The sequence below is a fragment of the Chelonoidis abingdonii genome, chromosome 1, assembly GCF_003597395.2.
Source record: "Chelonoidis abingdonii isolate Lonesome George chromosome 1, CheloAbing_2.0, whole genome shotgun sequence".
Classification (NCBI taxonomy): domain Eukaryota; kingdom Metazoa; phylum Chordata; order Testudines; family Testudinidae; genus Chelonoidis; species Chelonoidis abingdonii.
The window spans coordinates 212,835,969-212,862,571 of NC_133769.1; the positions used below are offsets into that span (position 1 = coordinate 212,835,969).

The 26,603-nt window shown below is 46.2% G+C and overlaps 1 protein-coding gene and 1 long non-coding RNA gene across 2 annotated transcripts in view; both read right to left on the reverse strand.

Annotated features, from left to right (window-relative positions):
• The window catches only part of LOC116833984 (amine oxidase [flavin-containing] A-like), a 59,979-nt gene extending 39,966 nt beyond the window's left edge, over positions 1-20,013 (reverse strand). The window contains exon 1 of the mRNA XM_032795786.2: positions 19,877-20,013. Within this exon, the coding sequence (XP_032651677.1) occupies positions 19,877-19,922 (46 nt within the window). The 5' untranslated portion in view covers positions 19,923-20,013. The remainder of the gene's footprint in view (positions 1-19,876) is intronic.
• Positions 1-26,603, reverse strand: part of LOC142045797 (uncharacterized) — a 368,358-nt gene that overhangs the window by 39,966 nt on the left and 301,789 nt on the right. The gene's annotated exons all lie outside the window — the stretch shown is intronic.

Below are 26,603 nucleotides of genomic sequence, written 5' to 3' on the forward strand. Positions count from 1 at the left end.
CTGAGTGCAGGGGAAAGAGCTTGTGGCTGAGTGCAGGACAGAGGATAGAGCGCTTTGGGCCTCCTCCTTAAGAAAATTCTGGTGGCATCCCTGGTAGCTGACATGATTGCATGGGGCTATGCCCATCTTTGGTTACTGAGATTCACAAATGAGGGCTTTTTGATGCCAAGCAGTTTCTGGACATTCAAGTAGCAGCAGTTGCCAAGAGTCCTTTATATTATTCGTGCTGGACTACTAGGTTGCATCCTTTCCTTTTGGGTTTGGGTAGCCCTGCCCTTTTCACCTAAAGGTGAGCCAAACACCTCTAAGGAGTTCCATACGGCTTCCATGTTCTCTTTTTCAAGTTAGTCAGACAATCCCATCCCACCTTCTCCTTCCACTCCCCAGTCCTGCAGCATGCCTCAGTCAGACAGCTGGTAGAAACTGGGCAAGGGCCAGAGACCCTCTGGGTTAGGGCTGGCTCACTGACGATGGGTAGAGAGCCCACCGGTGGAACACACACAATGCCAAGAATATCAAGTTTACAAATATTTAATGCCTAACAAGAGAGTGAGCAGAGACGACCGGTTTACGCTCCCTCTTGAAGTTGGGGTAAAGATCTTTCATGTCATGTAAACAGGGGTGCAACCTGAGGTTTCCTAAGGAGGGAATTCAGGTTACCTGCCAAGTAGCAGAAGTCACCACAAAAAGGTGTACAGTGCCCCAGGGGAGCTGAGTCCCAGAAGAAAGAGAAGGCTGGGGAGGGAGGGGACAGAGAGAGGCATGGGTGGGGGATAGGGTGCTGGCGTGCAGTAGGGGAAAACTGGGAGACATTAGGGGCAGTGTGAGGAGTTCCAGGGGAGCAGAAGGTGACTCCCCACAGAGGCTGCGCCATTCTCACCTCTCCACTACTTGTGTCCAGCTCCTGCTGCCTGTGGGGGGCACCGCTATTCAGGAGGACCTGCTGTCTAGCTCCCAGCATCACCTGGCTCTGGCTCTGCCCTGGCTCCAAGCCCTGAACTCCCCACTGCACTGATTCACTGTCGAGCACCCCCACCCAGGCCTGGCACTTGCCAATTCAGAGGAAGCGCCCCCCCTTCCGCCCCGTTCAGGCCTAGCACTACTACTGGGCACTGGGACCCCCAGGCACTGACCTGTTGGGGAGGAGGTTGCCCTGGCCCCATCCCTTTATAGTCCCATGTTTGCCCCACTCTGGGTTTGTGTCTCAGAAGCTCAGGGAGCAAAGGGCACCCTCAGATGCAGAGCTCAGGGTACAGAGTGCACAGGAATACATAGTGTCTATGGCCAAGGGTGGGGGATCTGGGCACTCTGCCTTCCCCTCCCCCTTCATTGTGCCTTTACATATAACCACAACATGGGAAATAAAAGGGAATATGCTACAACTTCAAGCAGCAGATTGGTGGACAATTGCCTTCTTGAATGGATCAAAAATAGACCCCCCCCCCATTTGCGCTTCGTCTCCTCTTTTGCCCATTTTTTTCTCTTTTCCCCTCCCTTGACGTATACTGTAGAGCAGTGGTCCCCAACGAGGTGCCCGTGAGTGCCATGATGCCCACCAGGGCACCTATGCGTGCCCTCCTACTGCACCCCACCGCCGAGAAGCACAACCGATGGACAAGCAGCTACCAAAATGCTGCCAACAAGCGTCACCGCCGAAACGCTGCTGCTTCTTGGCGGCGACACCTCTTGATGACACTGCTTCTCGGCAGCATATCAGCAGCGACGCTTCTTGGCATTGCCACTTGTCAGCGGCACTTTGGGGGCTGCTTGTCCAGTGGCTGTGCTCCTCGGTGGCATTTCGGTGGTTAGTCATCCAGCGCCCGCCCACACTGAAAGGTTGGGGACCACTGCTATAGAGCTATATATTCTCAGCTTAGGACCCCATGTCTGTGAATGGAGGGGAAATGAATTCTCCCTCTGCACCCTGACCCTCTCTTCCCACACTCTACTCTATAGCAGCCCCATCACCCACAGTATAGTTAGAAACCAAATAGGCTTCTCTAGCTTTTTCCCAACAGGGGAAAGTGGCAAAAGTGAATACAGCCTCAGTGTTAATTTCAGACAGTTTAAAGAGACATGGTTTCTTTTCACAATGTGCAATGGACCTGTAAAGAAAAGAAAAGCAATCCCCTTCTAAAATATAAAAGTCAGGGAGAAGACAGCAAAATGTTAAACCCAGCTCCTTAGGTCAGCTCCCGGTGCAAATCTGGGATGCATTAGACAAGAGCATTATGTAATTCTGCCGTAAACACACTACAATATTAGGAAGCACACTTTTTTTTATTTATGGGGATAAAAAGGGATTGAAAAATTTCCTACTATCTTTTCTGTAACTTGAATTTCTCATTTTTTTTCTAATATCTTGCACTGAAAATTGGAGAGCTCATTTATTTCTATTTTATTACTCTGCACACTGAGAATGAGAGATAGGTGTCATAAAATGAGATCTTCTTCTTCCAGTGTTTCTCACTTTACCTTAAATTGTTCTATTTCTCAAACCATTCACTGAGTCAGTGCTCATCCCGCTTGCGCTCTCTCTCTCTCTCTCACCTTCACTCATCTATTTCTTAAGGGCCAAATTCAAGCCAGGGGCTGTGCATAGGTGCATGCATGAGAAACCATCTGAGGAATGGGGAACAACTTTTGTGCCTTACCTCCAACTCCCCACTTAACTGTGTGGTTCACACTCGAAACAGCCCATTTTGGAGAAAACTGTGAAATTGGCCCTGCGTATTTTTTTAGGCTTATGTCTCAAATGCTTCCTTGAGCTTGCCAACAGGACAGGGTGCAGAATAGGGAAATGGAACACACTGTTTCAGAGTCTGATTCTCCAAGCCTTACTCATGCTGAGTAGCATCTTCCTTGCACACAAACAGCCTCATAGACTTCAGTGGAAGCACTCCCGTGACTAAGGTACTAGGCTTGCTTCCTTTTGCACCCTGTAGTGGCTGGTGGCCAGCACTGTGGGGAGCACATGCTGCACCTTTTCCAGGAGGATAGTAATTGCTGCGTCAGTGTTTCCCCCCACCATCCTTGCAGGGATTCGCTCTACTTCTCTCCGCCACAAACAGAACACCTCCAGCACCTGCTGCTGGAACAGTGCACCACTGCATCCTCTACTCCCACTAAACATAGCTGAGAGTACAAAAGTCACAACAGAGACCATAATTTGGACCATATTTTTCTATATGCCACTTTTTGGGGGGTGCCAAGTTTAGAAATTAGCGGTGCATTAGCTGCTCTAATGAGCCTGCCAAGAACATGCCTTGTTTACTGTCTCAAGCTGTAGAAGTCCACTTGTTATTAAATCAGGATAAACAAGGCAAGACAATTTGTACAGCCTCCACAGGGGTTTCCATGGCAACCTGAAATCAAGCTCCATCCATTTGAAGACACTACAAGACAACTGTATTCCAGTTGATTTTTGTAGTGCTACTGGAGGCCCTAAATGAGTCCCGTCATTGCCTTAATTTCAGAAGAAATAGCAATAATATCCGCCAAAGCAATCATCATATGTAAACCACAAGATGTACAGAGGAGTACATTGTGCACTAAACAGTAAAACTAGATAAGAGGAAGAGAAATTAACATCAGACTGCAGAACACAAACCAAGTCTAATTGCTAAAAAATACAGCTGCTTAGAAAGTATACAGCTGTCAAGTAACACTGTATTTGGCTTGCAGATAGCTTTTTCTGGACTTCTGTTTGCAAGTAAACAATAAAATTAACCAGGCCTTTTAGCTCATAGGGTAGGAAGAATGATCTAGGAGATAGGGCATACGACTCAGACTCGAGATCTGAGTTCAATCCTGGCTTAGCCACAGACTCCCTGTGAGAGTTTGGGCAAATTGCTTCATGCCAGGGGTGGCTCCAGGCACCAGCACGCCAAGGGCGTGCCTGGGGTGGCAAGCCAGGGGGGGCGTTCTGCCGGTCGCCGTGAGGGCAGCAGGCAGATTGCCTTAGGCGGCTTGCCTGCAGAGGGTCCGCTGGTGCCGTGGCTTCGGTGACCTCCCACAGGTGTGCCGCCGAAGGCAGCCTGCCTGCTGTGCTTGGGGCAGCAAAATACCCAGAGTCGCCCCTGCTTCGTGCCCTTTGTGCTTCCGCTCCCTGTCTGTAAAATGGAGGTAATACTTTCCTACTTCACAGGACTGTTGTGATGACAAAAATTCATTAATGACTGCAAAGTACTCAGATGCTATTGTGATGAGGTTCATGTAAGTAGACTATTCAGTGTAGCTCTATACGGAAGTATTCATTTTATCTGAAATTTGTATTAGACTGTAAAATCAGTATATGTTGTGGACATTCCTTTAATACCTGACCTTCAGAGTTGCTGGTGCATCAAAGCATCAAGAGTTATGCCATAACCAGAAGGAATAATTATTATTTTACATACAGACACTTTTCACCTCAAGAGACCCAAAGCACATCCCAAATGATATACACAGAGGACCGTGAGAATGGAGCCACAGCAAGAACAGACAGCAGCATCCTGGTGGACTATTAGCAGGTAGCACACTGCAAAAATTTGAGGAACAGTGGAGGGGAGAGGTAACTATATTTCTAGCTCTAATATCACAGCACCAGGCAAAGAATAAGTCTGAAACCATATGATCAGATCCAGAATTACTGGCAGAAATCCTGACCCTATTGAAATCAATAGGAGTTTTCCCATTGACATGAATGGGGCCAGAATTTCACCCAGTGTTTTCAAGGTTACTTATATCAGGAACAACCGTAAGCCTGGCGACCAGCTATCTGAAGTTAAAGACCTCAGAAAAGGTCTTTAAAGAAAGAGCAGGCATTGCAAGTGCCTTGCTTCATGGCTAATATGCCGGGGTGGCCAAACTTACTGGCCTTCCAAGCCACATATGACAATCTTCAGAAATTCGAGAGCTCGGGCACACTTGCCAGGAGCCAGGGCTCGGGGCTTCAGCCCCACTCCTGCTGGAGCCTTGCGCCCAAGCAAGTGTGCCCTGCAGGTCTGAAGCCCCAAGACTCCCTCTTGCTGGAAAGAAGCCCCTACCTCACTGCAAGGTAGAGGTCCTCAGCCCTTCCCCATCCAGTCTGGTAGGACGAGAAGGGTGGGCATGTGGGGGGCTTGGAAGCTGCACTTTAATGGTAAAAGAGCCGCATGTGGCTTGCGAGCCAGTTTGGCAACCCCTGTAACAGGTTGAGAAGCAAAGTCTTGTCTCAGTCATGAATCTCTTTCTTTCCAATGGCAGTACAATGGCCTATTGCAGTACGTGGCCATGTCAGACTATTCTCAGCCTAGCTTCTCTGCAACCACTGTGACTGTGAGCTTACATCACTGGAAATCTTTTTTTAAATGTTAAGGCAAGGCAAGAAGTTAAACTACTGTATTGGGGGGAGGGCCATATGCTTATGGCTGTAAATTTTCAGAGAGTATTAATGATTTTAGGTGCCAAACTTGAGGAACTTTAAACAAGCGAGGTTTTCAGAAAATGCTGAGCACCCACCCTCCCAAATCAGGCCCCTTTAAGGTTTCCCAAACTGGGCACCTAAAAATTAAGACACCAAAATCAATAGTCACGTCTGAAAATTAAGGCTAGTTTTGTTTTTTTTAAATACACAGAGATAAATTCTTTCATCTGTCAACCTCTGTCTGTTCACCTGTTTACTATAGACAACAAAGAGACCAGTTAAAAACAAACACTGCAGGCTATTACTTCTTAAAGTACTATGGCAATTCACATATTCTACTTAAAATTAGCTACTAACTCATTATAGCAGTAGCCTGGCTGAGTCTGAATGAATAAAAGGAAAAAAAAAAACTCTTTAGGCAGTTGTCTCTGCAGTTTTTCCTGACCTTAAGGTGTGCATCTTTTTCTTTTTTTTTTTTATTCTTCTAAGACACATCAGTTAGTAGTAAAGTAAGGCAAATATCAATAAATCTTTATTACATTAAAGTTCTACTATAACAATATGCTATTGCTGTGATTACTTTTACTGCTTCCATGAGGGAGAATCTAATTATTTCCACATACAATTGAGAAATTAAATCTGGCAATGGTCACCTTAAACTCATCTCTCATTAGTCTAACAGAAATCTTTGCCATGTAAATGTGGATGTGCCAATATGAGCTGGAACACATTTCTACCATATCCTCAGGGAGAAACTCTCTCTTCCTCTCTCCCCACTCCCATTTCCCTTTTAATGGAGATTTGTTAGGTACCACAAATATAAGTTTAAGCAGAGGCACATTTATGGTAAAACACAGGGTGTTCTGGCACAGAACCCCCTCAATCAATATGGGGTCCCAGGGCCGGGCAGCTGTGGGGGCAGAAGCTTGGTCCTGAGGGCTCCTGCTGCAGAATCTGCCCCCACCGGCAGCCAAACTCCTCCCACCTCCTCAGAACATGTGGCGTTCCCGCCCTTTTCCCCCCGCCCCCAGAGCTTGCCCCACCACAGCGCGCTTAGGGGAGGAGGCAGAGAAGAGGCGAGGGCAGGCCCTTGGGGAAGGGGATGGAATCGAGGCAGGGCAGAGCAAAGGTGGGCCCCATACCCCTGCCATGAGCTGCTCAGGGCAGGGGGCTAGGAGCACCCTCATGACCCCAGCTGTGACTCCCACACCCCCCTCTCACACCACTAACCCTCTGCCCTCCCTCCTGCACCCCCTTCTCACACACCTAATCCCCTGCCCTCCCTGATTCCTGCACCCCACACACATATCCAATGTGCCATGCCTGGATTTCTGCACCCTCCCCACATTCCCACCTGCACCTCTCGCAACAAACGGGAGCCGTCCCAGGTAAGTGCCCCACAGCGCAACATCCTGCTTCAACCCTGAGCCCCCTCCTGCATCCTAACTCCTGGCCAGACCCTGCATTCCAACCCCTAGCCCGCTCCTGCGCCCCAGCTCTGATTCCTGCACCCTCTCACACATCCCTGCCCCCCCCACTCCCGCACCCCTCCACATCCCCACTCCCAACCCTGAGCACCAAATGGGAGCTCCTGCAGCCCCCCTCTAACATTCCCACCTGTACCCCGCGCACCAAACAGAAGCTGCCCCAGGTAAATGCTCCACACCCTTGAGCCCCCTCCCGCACTCTAAATCCTGGCCAGACCCTGCAGCCCAACCTGCTCCTGCACACTAACTCCTTCCCAGACCCTGTACCCCGAGCCCTGACTCTTGCACCCCTAGTTTCCTGCCCTCACTGACTCCTGTACCCCCTCTCACACACCCCCATCGCCCTGCCCTCCCTGCCTCCTGCATCCTGCATCCCCCACACATACTCAGCCCCCCACACACCATGCCCTGACTCCTGCACCCCTCCACAACCCCCAGCCTGCGCCTGCACCCTAACTTCCTCCCAGACCATGCACCCACAGCCTTGATCCCCCTCCTGCACCAAGCCGTGGCCAGACCCCGCACCCCAATGTTTTTCTACTTTTTTTTTTTATAAGCGCTCTTATCCAAATCACTTTACAATAGTTAGATAATGGTAAAATAATATTGGAAAGATCATTAAGTGGCCCGCCAAGACCCTCAGTGATTTTCAAGTGGTCTGTGGAAAAACAAGTTAGACTACAAAAACAATCAAGGTACCTCACTTTATTTTCATTTAGTTCCTATTACTTATAGAAAGAGGATGAAGAAATAAGAATGAAAAACGGGGGTGGGGGGGAATAAGAGAGAATGTTCTTTTTCTTGGCTGCGTCCCAAGGAGGGGCCCCAAAAATGAAGCTGAGCACAGGACCCCACTAACTCTAAATCTGCCACTGAGTTTAAGTGTGTTGGGCTTGATGCGCTTCTCAGTTACACTGGTGTAATTTGAGAGCTACTTCACACCAGTGAGGTTACACAGGGTATCAAGGACTGCAAACGAGAGGAGAATCAGGCTCGGTTTTCTTTTCAGACTGTAAAAGGATCCATTTGAGGTCACTGGAGAAAAATAACTGAAACAAGAATGAAATTAATAAATACATTCATTTCAATCACTACCTTTTTCACAAGACAGCAAAGGAATTTAGTAGCAAAAGAAAATAATGCTAACTACCGTAACTAGCCTAAATTTATTTCCTCTTTTCAATCTCCCTTCACCCAGAATGCTACTAGCTTTCTATTTGTCTAAAACTTTACTTGTTCTTCCTTAGATGCAGTGACAGTCTTTGTTCCGGTCTAGGCAGTATTAAGGACGAGGGTTCATTCAGTTATTCAGTAATGAATGAACACTGGTTTCTATGTTTGCCAGTGTTCGTTTTCTTGATCAGCTCATTTCTCTCAATTAAAACCCCCCACTCTCTAATCGGTTCACACCATACTTTTCAGAACAATGCAGAATAAGTGATCTCCATTTCAGGATGCATTTTAACTGGAGGCACTCTAAAAAGTTTCAATAGCACTACTGTCTGAACCATTTAAATAGAGGAATTTAAAGTTCAAATCACCCTACACTATACACAGTATGTTCCCCTCAGCACAAAAATAAATAGAAATGAATAAACTAATATGAAACTTAGTATGGTGACATGGACTTAAAATAAAAGTGTTATCACCTAAAAAAAAGATATTGGATCTACACAATGTGGCTTGTGGGATTTTCCAGGGTATTTTGTAGATTTTCTACAGACACTTGCTAAATGTCTTATTGAACACACAGAGCCAGTCCTGCATATTAAATGATACCCCTTCAGATGAATATTTATCCAAAAAACTACTATTGTAACATTAATGGTTGAGATCTTAGTTGCACAACAATCACGTAAGTCAGAATCCAAGCTCCCAAAATCATGTGCCTTTGACTGTATGGATTATTCTATGGTATTTGGGGAATATTTCATAAACACTGGATACTTAATGTACTGACTGGGATAAATAATACACAAAGGATTCCTCAGATAGATAGTTAACAGGAATATATCTTCCTATGTGGGAATTTAAATAAACTTCCAGCTAATACAAAGGTACAGTCCAAAATCCAGAACTCAGGGACATAACAAAGGTTTGTGAAATTCTGTTAGGGACTTTGAGTCCATTAACCAATAAATCCAACTCACCCATATGCATAACTTTCATCAATCATATCACCGATCTAATGGGTGCAATAATCTTCATTTAATAAGTAATCCAAGATATTTCAAATCACGAATGCAGGCCAGATGTATTCTCTCTTTTATGTAATTGTTTTAGAACAGTGGTTCTCAACCTTTCAAGAGGTTGATTTGCCTTGAGTACCCCCAAGTTTCACCTCACTTAAAAACTACTTGTATTTTTATGTCTGATTTTGTAAGCGTCACAGCACACTATTACTGACAAATTGCTTCCTTTCTCATTTTTACCACATAATTATAAAATAAATTTTGATTAGAATATAAATATTGTACGTACATGTCAGTCTGCTACTTGAACTTGTTTTTCACTTGTGAACCTTGTCTGAAGCCCAAGCCCCAGGTGGTGGGGCTGAAGCATTTAACTTAGGTGGCCTCATGAAGCTGTTTGCGGCCCCAAGCAACTGTCCTGTTTCCACCCCCTAATGCTGGCCCTGCACTTGTGATCCCCCCTAAACCCATCTCATGACCACCGTGGAGGCTACAACCCGCAAGCTATGAAACACTGATCTAGATGAATTGAGTACCCCCTGGAAGACCTCTGCATACCCCCAGGGACATACATACCCCTAGGGACATACATACCCCTAGCTGAGGGCCACTGTTTTAGAACACCACACGTTAGAGAATGCAATTGCATGAAAACTGCTGTATGAAGAACATTTGGGACATTTCTTTGTCTCTTGTAGGGAAAACCACATCAATGACATTTTCACCAAGGAGTGTATTTTTCCTAACTGAGAAGCATGCCACATGTCACAAAATGCTATAACCAATATGCACTAATTAAATATTATTACTGGGCTTTGCGTAATTTGTGACTACAACAGTTCTGAGTAAGCTATGAAAAATGGAAGCAAATATTATTAGCGCTTCTGCCCATACTGAATATGTGCAATACGCTGGATATATCCATTTGATTCTGCAGTTTCTGCACTGTTCTTATTTTTCCCATAATGATAATCATATTGCTAACTGAACACCACCAGAACTAATTTAGGGTGATTATCACCTCTGAACTATGGTCACTTATTTGGGTGTCTAAACACAGATTTAAGTGCCTAACTTTAAGTATCCAAATTTGAAAAATTTTCACCAATGACTATAAGGATCTATATTATGTTTAGTAAAAAACGAACGATCTAGGAGCATGAGCTAAACTGGATAGCTACAGCAAAGCACATGTTAGATGGAAAAAAAAAACACAGAAGTAGCATGCATTTGGTAATATGAGTTAAATATTATCGGTCAAATTCTATGTAAATCCAGAAGTAACTCCAAAGAAGTCACTCCAAAGAAGTCAGTGAAGTTAATCCACATTTGCGCAGGTGTAACCAAGGCCTTGTCTACACTACCTGATTAAATCGAATTAGTTTAAATCGATTTTATAAAACCGATTTTATAAAATCGATTTAGTGCGTCCACACTAGGATTCTAAAATCGATTTTGTGCGTCCATGGCCCACGTCTAGCGTCGATTTCAGGAGCAGTGCACTGTGGGTAGCTGTTCCACAGCTATCCCATAGTTCCCACTTCCTGTTGAGAGCCCAGTGCCTGCTGGACCAAAAACATTGTCCCGGTGTGCTGGGTACAGCTCACCCTCCCTTGTGAAAGCAGCAGCCAACCATTTCGCGCCTTTTTCTGAGTGAAGAGAGCAAACGCCATAGCACAGCAAGCATGGACCTGCTGAGACCATGGACCCTGCTGAGACAGTAACGCAATCGTGCAGTTGTAAACAGCACGCGCACTCTCGTGCTGTCTATGCTGCAAATTCAGAGGAGAGGGTAGAGGAGGAGTAGAGGAGGAGGAGGCGGCGGCAGCTATGCAAGCACCGACAAGAGCGAGATGATGACGACGACATGGAGACTGATTCTCCTTAACCGTAGGACCCAGCATTTTGAGCTACTGCTGGTAATGGGCACTTCTACCCATTGAACGCCGATTTGGCACGGGCAACAAGCACAGACTGGTGGACGCATAGTTTTGCAGTGTGGACGATTCCCAGTGGCTGCAAAACTTTCGCATGCGTAAGAGCACTTTCTTTGAACTTTGTGACTTGCTTTCCCTGCCCTGAAACTCCATGATACTAACATGAGAGCAGCCCTCACAGTGCAGAAGCGAGTGGCAATAGCCCTCTGAAGCTTGCACACTCCAGACAGCTACCGTCAGTCGGGAATCAATTTGAGTGGGAAATCTACCGTGGGGGCTGCTGTGATGCAAGTAGCCAAAGCAATCGTTACGCTGCTGCTACGAAAGTTTGTGACTCTGGGAAACGGCAGGTCATAGTGGATGGCTTTGCTGCATGGGATTCCCTAACGTGGAGGAGCCATAGATGGAACCCATATCCCTATCTGGCCCCAGAGCACCAGGCACCAGTACGTGAACCGCAGGGTACTTTCCATGGTGCTGCAAGCACGGTGATCACAAGGACGTTTCACCAGCATCCACGTGGATGGCCAGGAAGAGTTCATGACGCTCGCGTCTTCAGAAACCTACTCTCTTAAACGGCTGCAGCAGAAATTACTCCAGACCAGAAAATAACAGTGGCGAGTTGAGATGCTGTCGTTACCTGGGTGACCAGCCTACCCCTTGATGCCATGGCTCATGAAGCCATCACAGCCAGCGCTGACAGTGGTCAGGAGCTGTTCAACTACAGCTGACAAGTGCAGGATGGTGGTAGAGTGGCATTTGCTGTTTAAAGGGGCGCTTTCGATCATTACTTACTCGCTCAGACCTCAGCCAAAAGAATGTCCCATTGCTATTGCGGCTTGCTGTGCTCCACATCTCGTGACAGTAAGGGGAGACCTTTATGGCGGGTGGAGCTGAGGCAAATCACCTGGCTGCTCACCCGAGCAGCCAGACACCAGGCGATTAGAGAGCACACCAAGGAGGCGTGCGCCATCAGAGAAGCCTTGAAAAGTAGTTTCAGCCGCGGGCCGGGTAGGTGTGACTGCAGTGCTTGTTCCCCTTGATGAACCCCCGCTCTCTACTCCCTGTAAGCACCCACCCTCCCCCTTTACTTACACTTGCTGAAGGACTTTAAAAGCATCCTCCACCCACCCACCCCCTTTGATTACATCTAGCTGAAGGAAATAAAGTCAGATATTTGAAAAATCATTATTCAGTATAAAGTCATTTGTTATTGCTTAAAAATCATGAGTTCTTAAAAAACCCTGTAAAAAACCACCCTCCCCCGTTTATGTATTCTGATTAGAAAGTAATATATAAAGAGGCACTGATTATCAAGTATCCCTGCATGTGTGCTTTTGGAGGAGGATCGGAGGTAAGCAAAAGCCCATGAAGCACATTTCAGCTTAATGTCAGCCTTTGGTTGGCTGCCATGGGTGAGTTTCGGTGAAGAAGCCTCCCACGCATTCAACACTCTGGTGAGGGAGATATGAACTTGGGGAGTTTCGAGGTGGTTAAACATGGGCTGCAGTGGCACTGTAAACCCCGCTGCCTGTTCCTGACACCCACCATGCGTCTGAGGATCTCAGTGTGTTCACAGCAGCTCCAAACGTTGCCTCACGCACCGTGATCCACCTACGACCTCTGATGCTTCCACGCCGGTCTCCTGACAACCTCTTATCTCTCTGTTCCCTCAAGCCCCACCGATCTTCTCCTGCCCCACCGACAGTAGCTGCAACGCAGCAACAACTGAATTGGACATGCGCTCGAGCGATCTCTCTACCTACGGCCCCCCACACACAGCCCGTCCGACGGATTCTGGATTTTGCACCACCACTCCTACATAAGAGAGACTCTGCGAGTACCGTAGGCTTACTTATCGAATGTCTGAAAACATATTTCTCGGGAGTCCTTCTCTCCTCCGCCTTTGTGGCTAGCCTTCCAGATGGGCAGGAGTACAGAACAGTGTGAGCTGTATGGGGGAGGGTAAGAGAGTACAGAGAAGTATGTAAAAAGATACATTTTACAGGAACAATGATTGACAGTGAACCAACCATGCACCTACATAACACATGTGATTTCCTACAAGGTCGAATTTGCAATCTTTAAACGAGAGCCTCGTCCTGGGGTCAGAGCACACTGCAGACGCAGGTTCCCGGTCCTGTAATACATAATCAGCTTCCATGCAGCAGGTAAGTCCAGCTCCCCCTCCTCCCTCCTAAAGCTCCTCCCTCCACCCTCACAAGCGCGTGCTGTTAGCTGGAGAGCCCATGCTCACCAACAGACAGAGAAGCCAGCACAAGCCTTCCTATGCTCTGTGAACAATGATTCAAATTACGTCATGCATGCCTGACGGGAAAGTTTTGTTCAATGGGACGATAAGGCTGCCTGCCCCGAAACTCCTGAATAAAGCTCTTTGATTTCCTCCAATATCAATTCATGAGATTTCTTGGGAGGATTTTCACTCCATTCCCCAGACTTTAACACGTTTCCTGTAACTGTACTGGCTAAGAAGAGCAACGCATGCTTCCAAATTTATAATTAAAAAACGCTTGTTTGAACATGATTGATGAAACATTCATCACAGAGGTCCTTCCAGGCCTCGCTGTCTGGCATAGCGGCTTGGTTGTGGCTGGGAGGGTAAATCAGGGCTCAAAAACCTCCTGGCTGCTGTTGTATAATGAGAGCTGTTGCTATCTGCAATCTCTTCCTCCCTCTCATCTTCGTCATCTCCCCCTCTGCAATCTCCAGCACGGATGATTTGCAACATGATCTGTCTGAACCACGGCACGGGTGGGTAACTTGTTGCCAAGCCCCCTAATTGCGATTCAGCTCTGCAAGACACCTCATGTTTTCGGAACCTGTCCAACCCTTCCGTTTGCCTCTCTGCTTTTCTGGTATGCCTGCCTTCAGTTCTTTGACTTTATCCTACTTGCAACGAGTCCCTCCTTGCCCTTTTTCAATATAGACTTGAAAAATCTTTCACATGTTTTTCATTCGTTTTGACAAACGGAAGTTCTGTAAGCACTGAATCCTCACCCAGATAGCAATCAGATCATACTAGCTCTTTTGGTCCATGCTGGAGCTCTTTTTCTATTCCAGAGACTGCATTTTTAAATTGCTGCGATGTACGACGTGGTCCAACCTGTGCTGCTCCAAGCCCCACGGCTGGCAAACAAGGAAACTGATTCAAATCCGCGGGCTTTTCCTGTCCTGTGACAGTGCATCGGAGTTTTGATACTGCTCCAAGACGTCAGTGTGCTGCTCTGGAGACCTCTCTGGAGGCCAGTAACGTCGATTCCGTCCACCACTAACTAATCTGAATTGTAACATCGATTTTAGGGTTACTCCTGTGGTTTTGAAGGAGTACTAAAATCGATTTAAATAGCCCTTTAATTCGAATTAAAGGGCGTTGTAGTGTGGACGGGTGCACCATTAATTCGAATTAACACTGTTAAATTCAAATTTAAGGCGCAGTGTAGACGGGGTCCAAGAGAAGAATTTCAACCACTAACTGTGCATTTGACATTAGCATTGACATAAAATTCCCACCCACAGGCAGGTCTGCATACAAAGATCTGTTAAAACAGACAGACACATACACAGCATTAGTTGTGCTGCCATGATAGCATGCAGGGATACACATACATTTCACAACTATTCAATATTTCATGCAGAGATCAAAGCTCTTAAATATGTGGTTCCATTGGAAAATCTGGTGATCATATATATTGGAGTGGAAGCAGAGTTACATTATTTCTTTTCTGTAGCACATTGTGTTGAATATTAACCTAAAATATCCTTGCATGTGGGTTAATCTCACTGATTTTTCATATTCCTTCTACAACTTCTGCCTGTATTTGTCCATCTCGGATTCATGTCCTCTGTGCAGCATGAAAATCAGCCTTTTCATAATTCTGCATATGTTCTTGTGATAGACTGGGATTCATATGTTAGATATATTTGAATTTCTGGAGAAATATGAAGTTACTGAAGCGTGATACTTTTAAGTACTGATCAAGAGAGAAACTAACTTATGGTCTAACCCTTAAGCAAAGGAAAGCACAGACCCCTACAGAAAAGAACCATAACTATGCAAACTATCTTTAGTCTGATGTAGGTAGGCTAGCAAAGGCAGTGAATGATTAGAGGGCACCTTCACAAGTTCAAAGACCCTTTTGAAATAATAGCAGGCAGGGTTAAGTCTGTTTGTCCAGGACATCAGATACTTATTCTGTGTTAGAAATTTATTGAAAATAGTATTAGTTCACAACAAGAGGGCCACAATAATCTTATGTATGGTGGTGGCAATGAGTTTGGCAGAGATGCTTACCTGCTTGGCATGCAAACAAGCACAGTATTACCTTTACTTCAAAAGACTCAAAAGTATAAAGACTGTCACCTTGTGACCAAATGCACCTATATATTCATACCTTACTCACCACTATAATAATCTTTGTACAAAATATGCCTTGTGAGGTATCATTTGAAAACCAATAACTTGCTGATGGCTAATATCATGGTGAAATGTACAAAGCAACACTATATGTAAAGTTATGAACATAAGAGGAAATTTTCACTGAAGCATGTAGTGAAATAAGGTTGTTTTGTTCTTTAATCATAACGAATCCAGCCTGGTGTTTAAACTGAATTGTTTGGTAACTCCAATTAAAGTAGCAAACTTTTGTATATTGATCCCTTACAGGGGCAACGGACCTCTAGTATCTGAACTGTCCAGGAGGCGCTTTGGGGGAAATCTGGGACTGGCAGGAAGAGTGTTGGAGTCACCAAGAGGCTGGTGGAAGCCAGAGTGTTGACTGGAGTGTTGCTGGCAGATTGCAGCTTTACACAGACACTCAGGGTGTGACCTGCCTGTTGTCTGTGAGGGGCCTGGCTTGGGAGCTACAAAAGCATTGTGAGACACCCAGGGTTGCAGGGCTTGGCTACACTCGAAACTCCAAAGCGCTGCCGCGGGAGCGCTCCCACGGCAGCGCTTTGAAGTGCGAGTGTGGTCACGGCGCCAGCGCTGGGAGAGAGCTCTCCAAGCGCTGCAGGTACTCCACCATCCTGTGGGGGTTAGCTTGCAGCGCTGGGGTACTGTTTACACTGGCGCTTTGCAGCACTGTAACTTGCTGTCTCAGTGGTGTGTTTTTTCACACCCCTGAGTGAGAAAGTTGCAGCGCTGTAAAGTGCCAGTGTAGCCAACGCCAGAGAAACAGATTCTGACACTAGGAGAGGCCTGACAAGCTGGGCTAATGTCCAAAGTCAAGAGATCTGGGCAACTTCTTTTTCTGATTTCTCTAGTGTTTAATTGCACGACTGAGACATATCTAGAATAGCTATTACCCAATTAAGGATACATATCATTTTATACCCGATCTTCTCTCACTTTTCTGATAAACTTTGTTTTAATTAATATCCTGGTAATTTGACTGTTTTTGTGACACGCACACAGAATCATCCCACAAACAGAGAAAACAAACCTTCAGCTTCTTAAGAGAATTAACAAAGGACAGAATAAAACCTAAGCCCTGCTCATCTACCCAGCAAAGACGGACTAGAAAGTCAACATCCATAACTAAGGCAGAGCTTCAATCAGTGCAATATATTGGAAAACCCAATGTACCATGGACAGGAGCCAGGTTTGATGCAGTTTCCTCCGTCAGAAGAGAAAAATCACATTTCTTTCTTTCTTTCTCATTTCTGATCATTAAAAACTGTAACCTGAAATTTAGAATAATTACTACAATACCATTTGAATTGCACTCAGAAGCCCCAGTTAGGATCAGAGCCCCATTCTCCTAGTTGCTAAACAAACATTTAAGAAGCCACAGTCTGTGCCAAGAAACTTGCCATTTAAGAAGATGGGACACATGCATATACATTACATACATTTCATACATGTGTAATGATTAGAGAACACCTCAAGTGTACTTGACTGCCACTTAATCTGTCCTTTGTTGTAGGCATCAAGAAGTGAGTATTTGGGAAATATGTGAAGGAAGAGAGAGTAGTGGCCTTGTGGATCAGTTTGAGGAGGGTGTTCCATGCATAACAGAAACACGGAAGAAGGTACAAAGACCGTGTGGGAGAAGCAGACAGAACAGGCAGTGAAAGCTTACATCAGATTCATAGAGTGAAATCCTGACCCCACTGAAGTCACTCAGAGGCTCTAAGGACACAATGGATCATTATGATCATCTAGTCTGACCTCCTGCATAACAGGGTCAGAACCAATAATGGAGCACAGGGGGTGAGGAGAGAGTGGTCATGCAAAAAACCTCAAGAGCTGATAAGAAAGTAGGACAACAGCTGTGAATAGTCTTGCAATTAACATACAGTTTCAATGAATAGGATGTACATTATTAGCTCTTCTAACACCGCTTTCTTATTTTGATGTCAGTTCAAAATGAAAGTAATAAGAAAGTCAATGAGAAAGTAAACACCAATTCTTATGAAATTGGCACTGCCTGAAGAAGAGTTTTCATGGTCAATGCAAGTGTTCTTGTACCCACAGAGCGTCATAGTCTTATGTTTATTCATCATTTTTCATTTTGCTGACATGTTTTCAGAGACTGTTAACATCTTGATGTTTCCTGATTGGTTCTGTCAGGCTTGAATCCTATGACTAAGGATCTTGAAGCAATTTATGGTGGCTTGTTGTAGTTTTTAATTATTCGTTGTAATTTTAACGTTTACCACACATTTCAAAACATCTCTATAAATGGAGAAATCAGAACAACCACGTACAAGTTGAGACTCATTTCCTATAGGGAACTAGTGCTTAGAACTATATCAACTTAAGAATGTCATACCTCCAACTGTACATAATAAAGGTTTTTAGTTCCATCAAAGGATTCTGGAGATGAGCTAACCCTTGAGAATGATACTTGAATGGCCCATGTTACCAGAACAACAATCAGACATTGCGTAGGTCAGCCCTTGTTTTTTTTGCAAAAAGTATTTTTGTTTAAGAAATATGCAAACACTTTTCTCCCTATTGGAGGACTCTGTGTGTAATTTCATATAACAATAACTGAATACTCCTGTATCTGGGTATTAATACACCATATCTGGGGTACTTGAAGGAAGCAGGATTATTCTACTACAAACAAAATTTAATTTTCATAAACTTTTCTCAATTCTGGTTGAAATTGTTACTGTATTTGTACTAATACTGCTGTCACCCCTTCACATAATTTCCAGAATTCTCAAATATTTTCTTAACAGATATCTGAAAACTCGAGGTACTGTATTAGGCATATTAGTCAGGCTTAAAGGATTTATACAAAGCAAACCCAAACATTCTAAAACACTGTTTAATTATGATCGCTGGCATTCCTGTGCAGCTCTCACTGAAGTAAATGGGAGTCATGCACAGGTACATGGAGCAAGAATTTGCTTTATCATATAAAAATAGGTGTTCAGAATATTGTAGCAGGTGAAATGTGAAAAGCCCAGAACTTCTGAGGGACCCAGGCTTCTGGCAAGGACATCTTTTCTCAAAGAAAAAACCCCTGTTTAAATTGTCACACTATAATTTGGAAAGATCAGTGTTAATCAAGAAAATATAAACTACATCTGTGCCACAACCATTTAAAAATAGTGTTTGTGTCATGGTTGAATGATAGATTGAATTGAACCCCATCCTAAACCTTGGCCTACACATGTGAAAACAATAACATTAAACAAGAACCATCTAGTTCACACATACTCCTGTCTTGTCAGTAAGAAAACGGTGTAACAAAGTGCAAGAGTGAGATATGCATTAAGAAACATCTGAAAGGACAGTAAGGGTATCTTCTACTTCTCTTCTAACTTCTCAGATGCGAAAGACAAACTCTCCCCATGCCCACGATTCTAGTTTGTTTCAAAAACATGAAAAGGAAGCCAAAACTTTTATCTCCTGGCCCCATTCAATTTCATTGTAGAGTGGGGTTTACACTTTGTTTCAATACATTGTACCTAACTAAGGTGCTACATTGTTTACTAATATTGACACTGCTGTAACTTTACAAGTCTATGAAAAAGATTCCCCGCTTAAAATCAGCCGACGGCTGCGGTCAGCCTGTTGGGACATTTGATCATTGGCTCATTGAGTTGCTGCACTGAAAATAACCTCTTTTCTCAAACCAGTATCAAAGATTTCCACACGCACTGTGGCAATCTTCCAGACAGCAGCGTGATAGTGCCAATAGAGACTGTTCCGCTTCCGATGAAAGGGGACAACAGGATTATTACTGCTGAGAGGAGAACAGTTGAGACTGTAAAGTGAAAAGAAAATGTAGAAAGCATCCTGCTCAGACAACCTATTATCTGAGATACATATTCAAAAATAGGTTACAAGGGTGCTTTACCCTACGCTCCTTATAAGATCAGTTAAGTAAAGGGAAACCTAACCTGGGCTGATTATTGCAAGAACAAACACCTGTGGTATAGATCAATATCAATACAGTTCGGTCGGGAAAACATAACTCCGGACACTGCAACCGTTATAGCTAAAGTGAGACAGCATGCAAGTTGCAGCAGGATAGAGGCAGATACAGTTTCCTTGCTACCCGACCCACCGAACTGCAATGGGGCAAGGCTTTCACCCGCCGCCTATTTCAGTTGGCATACAAAACTCAAGCCCACCCACAGTGCAGCTGCACCTTTGCTCCTCCGCTGGGCCAGGTCTGAATCAGGGTCAAGGGGCCTATGATTCTGCGCCGGACTTGCACTTTCTCGGGTGCTAAACAAAGGCAACCACCAGGCACACACCCCGTTCCCCGCCCCGCCATCCCAGTGCGTGGAACAGAGGCGGCGGGTGGAAATACCAGCCCCAGCCTCTGTAATGAGGAGTTACAAAGGCAGCGACCCCCAGCCAGGACACGCCCGGAGCGGGGCTGCACTGACCTGAGATGCCGGCCCCGACCACGAGCACGTCGCATTTCTGGCTCATGGTGCTGCCTCGGCTCCCGCTCTCGGGCTCGGCGCTGCTGGGGCTCCCGGAGCAGCTGCGCTCGCGTCTCCCTGGCTGCCCGGCCGCGTCTGACAGCGGCGCCCCAGGCTCCGCCCGCCGCCCCGCCAATCACGGCTCCCGGGGAGCTGGGCGCCGCGGAGTTCCGCCCGCTGGCGGGGCGGGGGGGGGCAGCGCACAGCTCTGCGTGTCAATCAGGTCCTGGGAAAAGCGGGGCGAGCCTCCCCCGCCCTCTGAAGCGCTACCCCGGCGGACGGCCTCGTTTCCTCTTCCTCCCTGCGGGCTTCTCTCCTTGCGGGGCGCGGACCAGGTCGGCTGGGGATGAAAAGTCCCTTCCTGCATGTGCCGGGGGCGCGCGCACCCAGGACAGCCTGGCCAGTGCCCTTCCTGCCCTCAGAGCAGCAGTGCCGGGAAGCTGAGCAGCTCCTCGGGTGAGCCCCAGGCACTGCCCAACCTATGCACCTAGAGCGGGCACGGACCCTCCCCACCGCATGTGACAATCTTCAGAAGGTCCAGAGCCGGAGGCACCTGCCAGGGCTCAGGGTTCACGTGCCCCCGCCCCAGATTTGTGCCAGGGTTACCAGCCCTGCTTGGTTACATGGTGCCCCCGAGCCCCCTCCCCGCACGGCAGCTGCTGGAGCTGGGAAGCTGGGAGCTGCGGCCATGGGGAGAGGCAGTGGCAACCAGCTGAGAGCTGCAGGGAGAGCCCCTGCTTTTGCTGCCGCCTCTCCCCAGGGAGCAAATGCAGCAGCTCCTCCCTGCAGCTCTCCACTGCCTCTCCATGCAGTGCTAACACCTGGGAGCCGGAGGGAGGGGCTGCTGAGGGTAAGGGGGCCATGCCTAGGGGGTGTGATGCAAGTTTTTTGGGGGGTCAGCAAACCTTTAAATTGTGCCCCCCCATAGCAGGTACCAGTTGTACCTGGCAGAAGCCCATATTCCTGCCATAGGGTAGAAGCCCCAAGCTTCTGCTCTCCCCCCTAATTTGTTAAGGGGAGGTGTTCTGTGAGGCACACTTAAACTGTGCAAGAGCCACATGTGGCTCACAAGCTGCAGTTTGGCCACCCCTGACTTAGACTAAGAGAGACAGATACTTTGATTCTTTTCCCTGATAGGCAGGGGTGGCGGGTTTGTAGAAATTTTGGTGGTGCCCAGAGCCCACCCCGGTCAAACTCTGCCCCTGCGCCTAAGGCTCTGGGAGGGAGTTTGGGTGGGGGAAGGAGGTCTGGGGTGCAGGCTCCTGGGCTGGGGCAGGGGATTTGGGTGCAGGATCAGTGAGAGATTGGGTCTGGGGTGCTGGCTCTGGGATGGAGTTTGGGTACTGGGTGCAGGGTCTGGGCTGGGATTGGGGTTGAGGGGTGTAGGCTCTGGGATGGAGTTTGAGTGTAGGCTCTGGGTTGGGGCAAGGGATGGGGGTGCCGGAAGGGGTGAGAGGTGCAGGCTCTGGGAGGGAGTTTGGACCAGGGGGCCTCTGTGTGCTGCTACCCCCAGGCACTGCCCCTACAGCTTCCCATTGGCCGCAGGAGCACTTGGGACGGGGACACACAGACCCACTCCACCCAGGGGCCACAGGGAGGCGCCGGCAGCTATGTGGAACGAGCAGGCAGGAAACTGCTCAGCTCCGCTGTGTTGCCGGTGATGAGTGGGGGCCCCAGGCTGTTTTAAATGGCCCGGTGGGCATGGGGGTCCCTGGGGCGGAAGGTGGGGCCGAAGGAGAGACCAGTTCTGGAGCCGGGCCTGTGGTGCCTGGGCACCAGGAATATTCTTGGAGCCCGGGCACCACAGGAGCATAGAACTCGCTGCCCATGCTGATAGTAACTGGGATCCCGCTGCTAATAATCTACAGTTTGGGGATAAAGATGGCTCTGCCTGGATCCTGCTCACTCTTTCCTTCCCACACCTTCCCCCTTCCTTCCCCCTGCTCTAAAAAAACTTTGTGATTTGAATGGCCTATCAAAATTGTCTAGTCTTTTTAAAAAATAGTCCCTGACATGTCCCCCTACACCATCACAGAAATCTGGATCCAGTACTGGGAAACCTACTCATATCCAGATTTTGGCTCTGATCCTCCAAATTCCACTGTCTAAAGGGAAAACCAATACGGCTACTCTGAATCTCATAACAGAAACAAAAAAATCAAGATTCCAGTGCAAAAGCACCAGAAAAACGTGGATTATCTCATAGTATAAGAGAGAAAGGCCCCTCATGCATTGGTAACTGGTTAAAAGATAGGAAACAAAGTGTAGGGATAAATGATCAGTTTTCAGAATGGAGAGGGGTAAATAGGGTGTTCCCTAGGGCTCTGTAGTGGGACCAGTCCTATTCAGCATATTCATAAATAATCTGGAAAAAGGGGTAAACAGCAAAGTGGCAAAATCTGCAGATGATACAAAACTACTCAAGACAGTTAAGTCCCAGGCAGACAGCAAACAGCTACAAAAGGATCTCACAAAACGGAGTGACTGGGCAACAAAATGGCAGATGAAACTCAGTGTTGATAAATGCAATGTAATGGACATTGGAAAAAATAATCCCAACTATACCTACCACTCAAGAAAGAGATCTTGGAGTCATTGTGGAAAGTTCTCTGAAAAAGTCCACTCAATGTGCAGCAGCAGTCAAAAAAGCAAACTTTGGGCATCATTAAAAACAGGATAGATAATGTTGGGCATCATTAAAAACAGGATAGATAATAAGACAGAAAATATCATATTGCGTCTCTATAAATCCATGGTATGCCCACATCTTGAATACTGCATGCAGGTGTGGTTGCCCCATATATTGGAATTGGAAAAGGTTCAGAAAAAGACAACAAAAATGATTAAGGGTATGAATGGCTTCCATGTGAGAAGAGATTAATAAGACTGGACTTTTCAGCTTGGAAAAAAGACTAAGACAGGATATGATAGAGGTCTATAAAATCATGACTGGTGTGGAGAAAGTAAATAAGGAACTGTTATTTACTCCTCATAACACATGAACTAGGGGTCATCAAATGAAATTAATAGGCAGCAGGTTTAAAACATACAGTAGGAAATATTTTTTCACACAATGCACGGTCAACCTGTGGAACTCCTTGCCAGAGGATGTTGTGAAGGCCAAGACTATAACAGGGCTCAAAAAGGAATTAGATAAGTTTGGAGGATAGGTCCATCGATGGCTATTAGCCAGGATGGGCAGGGATGGTGTCCCTAACCTCTGTTTGCCAGAAGCTGGGAGTGAGCGACAGGGGATGAATCACTTGATGATTACCTGTTTTGTTCACTCCCTCTGGGGCACCTGGCATTGGCCACTGTTGGAAGACAGGATACTGGGCTTGATGGACCTTTGGTTTTATTGTCTTATGATTCAGCATCTGTTTTTGTTTTGTTAGTTTGTTTTTGAAATACACTGTAATGCAGATGCAGGGCAGAAAAAGGATTTATGCCTTAATTTGAAAAAAATTAAAAAAAAGTTAATTGTGTTGACATTTGCACTGTTGCATAGTAACTTTCTGCATCATGCTAATGTGATCCTGGGATGCATAAACAGGGGACTCTCGAGCTGGAACTAGAGTGACCAGACAGCAAGTGTGAAAAATTGGGATGGGGTGGGAAGTAATAGGTGACTATATAAGATAAAATCCAAAATATTGGGACTATCCTTATAAAATCAGGACATCTGGTCACCCTAACTGGAACAGAGAGCTTATTTTACCTCTGTATTGGTGCGACCGCTGTGGGAATACTGTCAGGGCTGGCTTTAGAGGTGGGCTACCTGGGTAGCCGCCCAGGATATCCTGTAGTCCAGGGGGTGTTGTGTGGCAATGCAGAAGTCCACACTGCGTGTGTAGTGTCAGAAACTGCTCCCTAGGGAGCATCATGTGGGCAGGTGCCCAGATTTCTCCTTGCTTCCCCCTGGCAGAGGAACATGGGGGTGGTAGTGAACCAGTGACACACGGATACTGCTCACATCCCCATCAATGTTCCTCCAGACCCACCTAGGGAGCTGCGGGGATATGGGGGGCGGGAGCAAGGAGCAACATGAAGTGCTCCATGCATCCAGGTCATTTTCCCCACCTGTGCTGTGCTGTGAGGGGAGCATCAGGAGCTGCTGCTCTCTGCCATTCCCTTACGCAGCCCAAGTGAGAAAAGTGACCTGGATGCAAGGAGCCCTAAGGTTGCTCTTTGCTCTCTCCCTCACAGCCTCCTGGGGAGGGGGGTTAGGGGTGGAGGGTTCAGGGGTTGGGGGCAAAGGGGACACAGTGCAAGGTTGGGGTGCAGGAAGGGAGCAGGGGTGGGGCACAGGAGGGGGCAGGTGTTGGGGTGAAGAAAGCACAGTGCACGGTTAGGGGTGCAGGGATTGGGGTGCAGATCAAAATAATTACCGTAAATTCAATCCACAGCACCAGGGAAACAGAGGGTAAGGCCCAGAACATTGCTGTAAAATGTGAAATTCTGTTTGTCTCTCTTTGGTGCTGTTTAACCTATAGCCACAGTGCCATGCCCAGAACGAAACATAACGTACATCAGGAGGAGGCAGTTTTCTTGGGCCTTTTGAGCACAAAGGAATGTGGTCTGGCCATGTGCCATTTCAGTGTGGCTATGTGGTCTGGCATTGGCTCTTTCAGTGGGGCTATGCCCCTTTGGCATTTCTGCATGACCAAAGCATGCAGTTGGTGTGCAACAATGCCCTGCTGCCTTGGAAATGAGAGGCATAGCAGCACAGGGTTTTGCAGGTTGACTTGTACCTGTTTGTCCCTAAAAGAAAGCATTGTACACAGTTACTTCTGCTTTGTGCAGCATGCAAGAAATGGGACAATCTCAGTTTGTATACTATGATTTTCAAATTATTCTTAAATATTATTTCAGCACTCACACTCTGTATTATGACAGAAAACCCTTAATGTCCCTAATGAAATCCCATGCATATGTAAGGAGGATTAGATGAAAACTGCCATGGCAACGCAAGTTCACTTCTGCTTGCAATTGTAAACAAAGAGTCATAAATCTAGCCTTTGGGAAAGCAGTAGGACTGGTTTGACTGGCTATAGCAGCTGGCTGTATTTCTGGAGGAAAGGGCTACGTATATTGTTTCTTATAGGTAGAATTCTCTGCCCATAAAACTAAATCAAAAACTGTTAATGCGAGAGCCAGTGTGGATAAGAGACTGTACTGGGTGTCTAAAGATCTGAGCTCTATTCCTCACTCTGCCACTTGGACAATCATTTCATTTCTCTGGCCATGTCTATACGACGCGCCGTATCGGCGCGTTACAATCGATTGCTCGGGGATCGATATATCGTGTCTCATCTAGACGCGATATATCGATCCCTGAGCGCGCTTACATCGATTCCGGAACTCCACCAAAACCAACGGAGTTCCGGAATTGACATGGCGAGCCGCGCACATTGATCCTGTGCAGTGAAGATGGGTGAGTAGATCAATTTTAGATAATCGATTTCAGCTACGCTATTCTCGTAGCTGAAATTGCGTATCTAAAATCGATTTTCGCGCGTCGTGTAGACCTGGCCACTGTGACTTTTCCCTCTTTACCCTGCTTCTAACCACAAGTTAATAGAGTGCTTAGTACAATGGTACCCTAATCTCAGCTGGAGCCTCTCTGTTACAAATCATCATGTTGATTGTACTTTTTACTCTTATTGTCTAAAATACCTTATTAAAGTAGAATGTATAGCATGGATGTAAACAGGAGTTTGTTACAATAAATGACCTTGTGTGTGGTTTAATACGTAAGTTCTGTTCTCAGAACCCTGGGAACCCCCCTGAATGTGAGAGATTACACTTAACTGGGGCTCTTTTACCCAAAAAACTAGTTCTTGTGCTTGTAGAGGTTACAAGACAGGCAGCATTAAATCATCCATCCTGTTCTAAAAGGAGAATTTTCCCTAAAATACAAAGGAACAGGTTTGCAAAGGTCTGTATGAAGTTAGTCTCCAGTTAGAAAATGATTCCTGGGAATACATTTCTCTAATGGAGGCAGCTGTCTGTCCCTGCAGAAAAGAGTAAATAAACTGGATTACATGAAAGCACTAAAGATAAAGGCAGATACCGTACTTCTAGCTTTCTTTTATGGTTAATATCTTTGTCTTTAAATACTCGCAGTCAGAGGTATGGGCTTTTCCATGTACCTTTCTCACAATGTTTAGCTATCACTATCCTGCCTTGCCTGAATGTTTTTATGCCAACTGCAACGTTGTTATGGAAGCAAGTTTGGTTTCACCTTAGTAAACATTCTTCTCTAGCTCATGTTTGTGTCTCCAGAGACCTTTCGTCTCTCTGGGGTGTGTAGTTCATATTCTGATCCCTTAGTGAGTAATCTGATTAGAAATAATCCCATTTACTCTATATCCTTCCAGCAGAACTATCCTAGCAATACCCTTTCCCTTCTCTCCCATCTACCTTCCTAAGGAATAATTTTTTAAAACAAAAATTTCAATTTTCTGTATCCAATTAATCCAGTCTGGATCCAATTAATTATTGTAGTGATCTGGGGAGCTTATGTACCATTTATGAATTCTGGTTGATATTAAGGAGCTGTTACTATGAAAATTGCTTTATTTTGAATACCTCTCTATATGTATATTCACCATAAGCAGGCTATGTCCTGTCTCTGCCAGACTAGGGACAAGGGCTGGTCATTATAACTCAGTGACTACTGATTCAA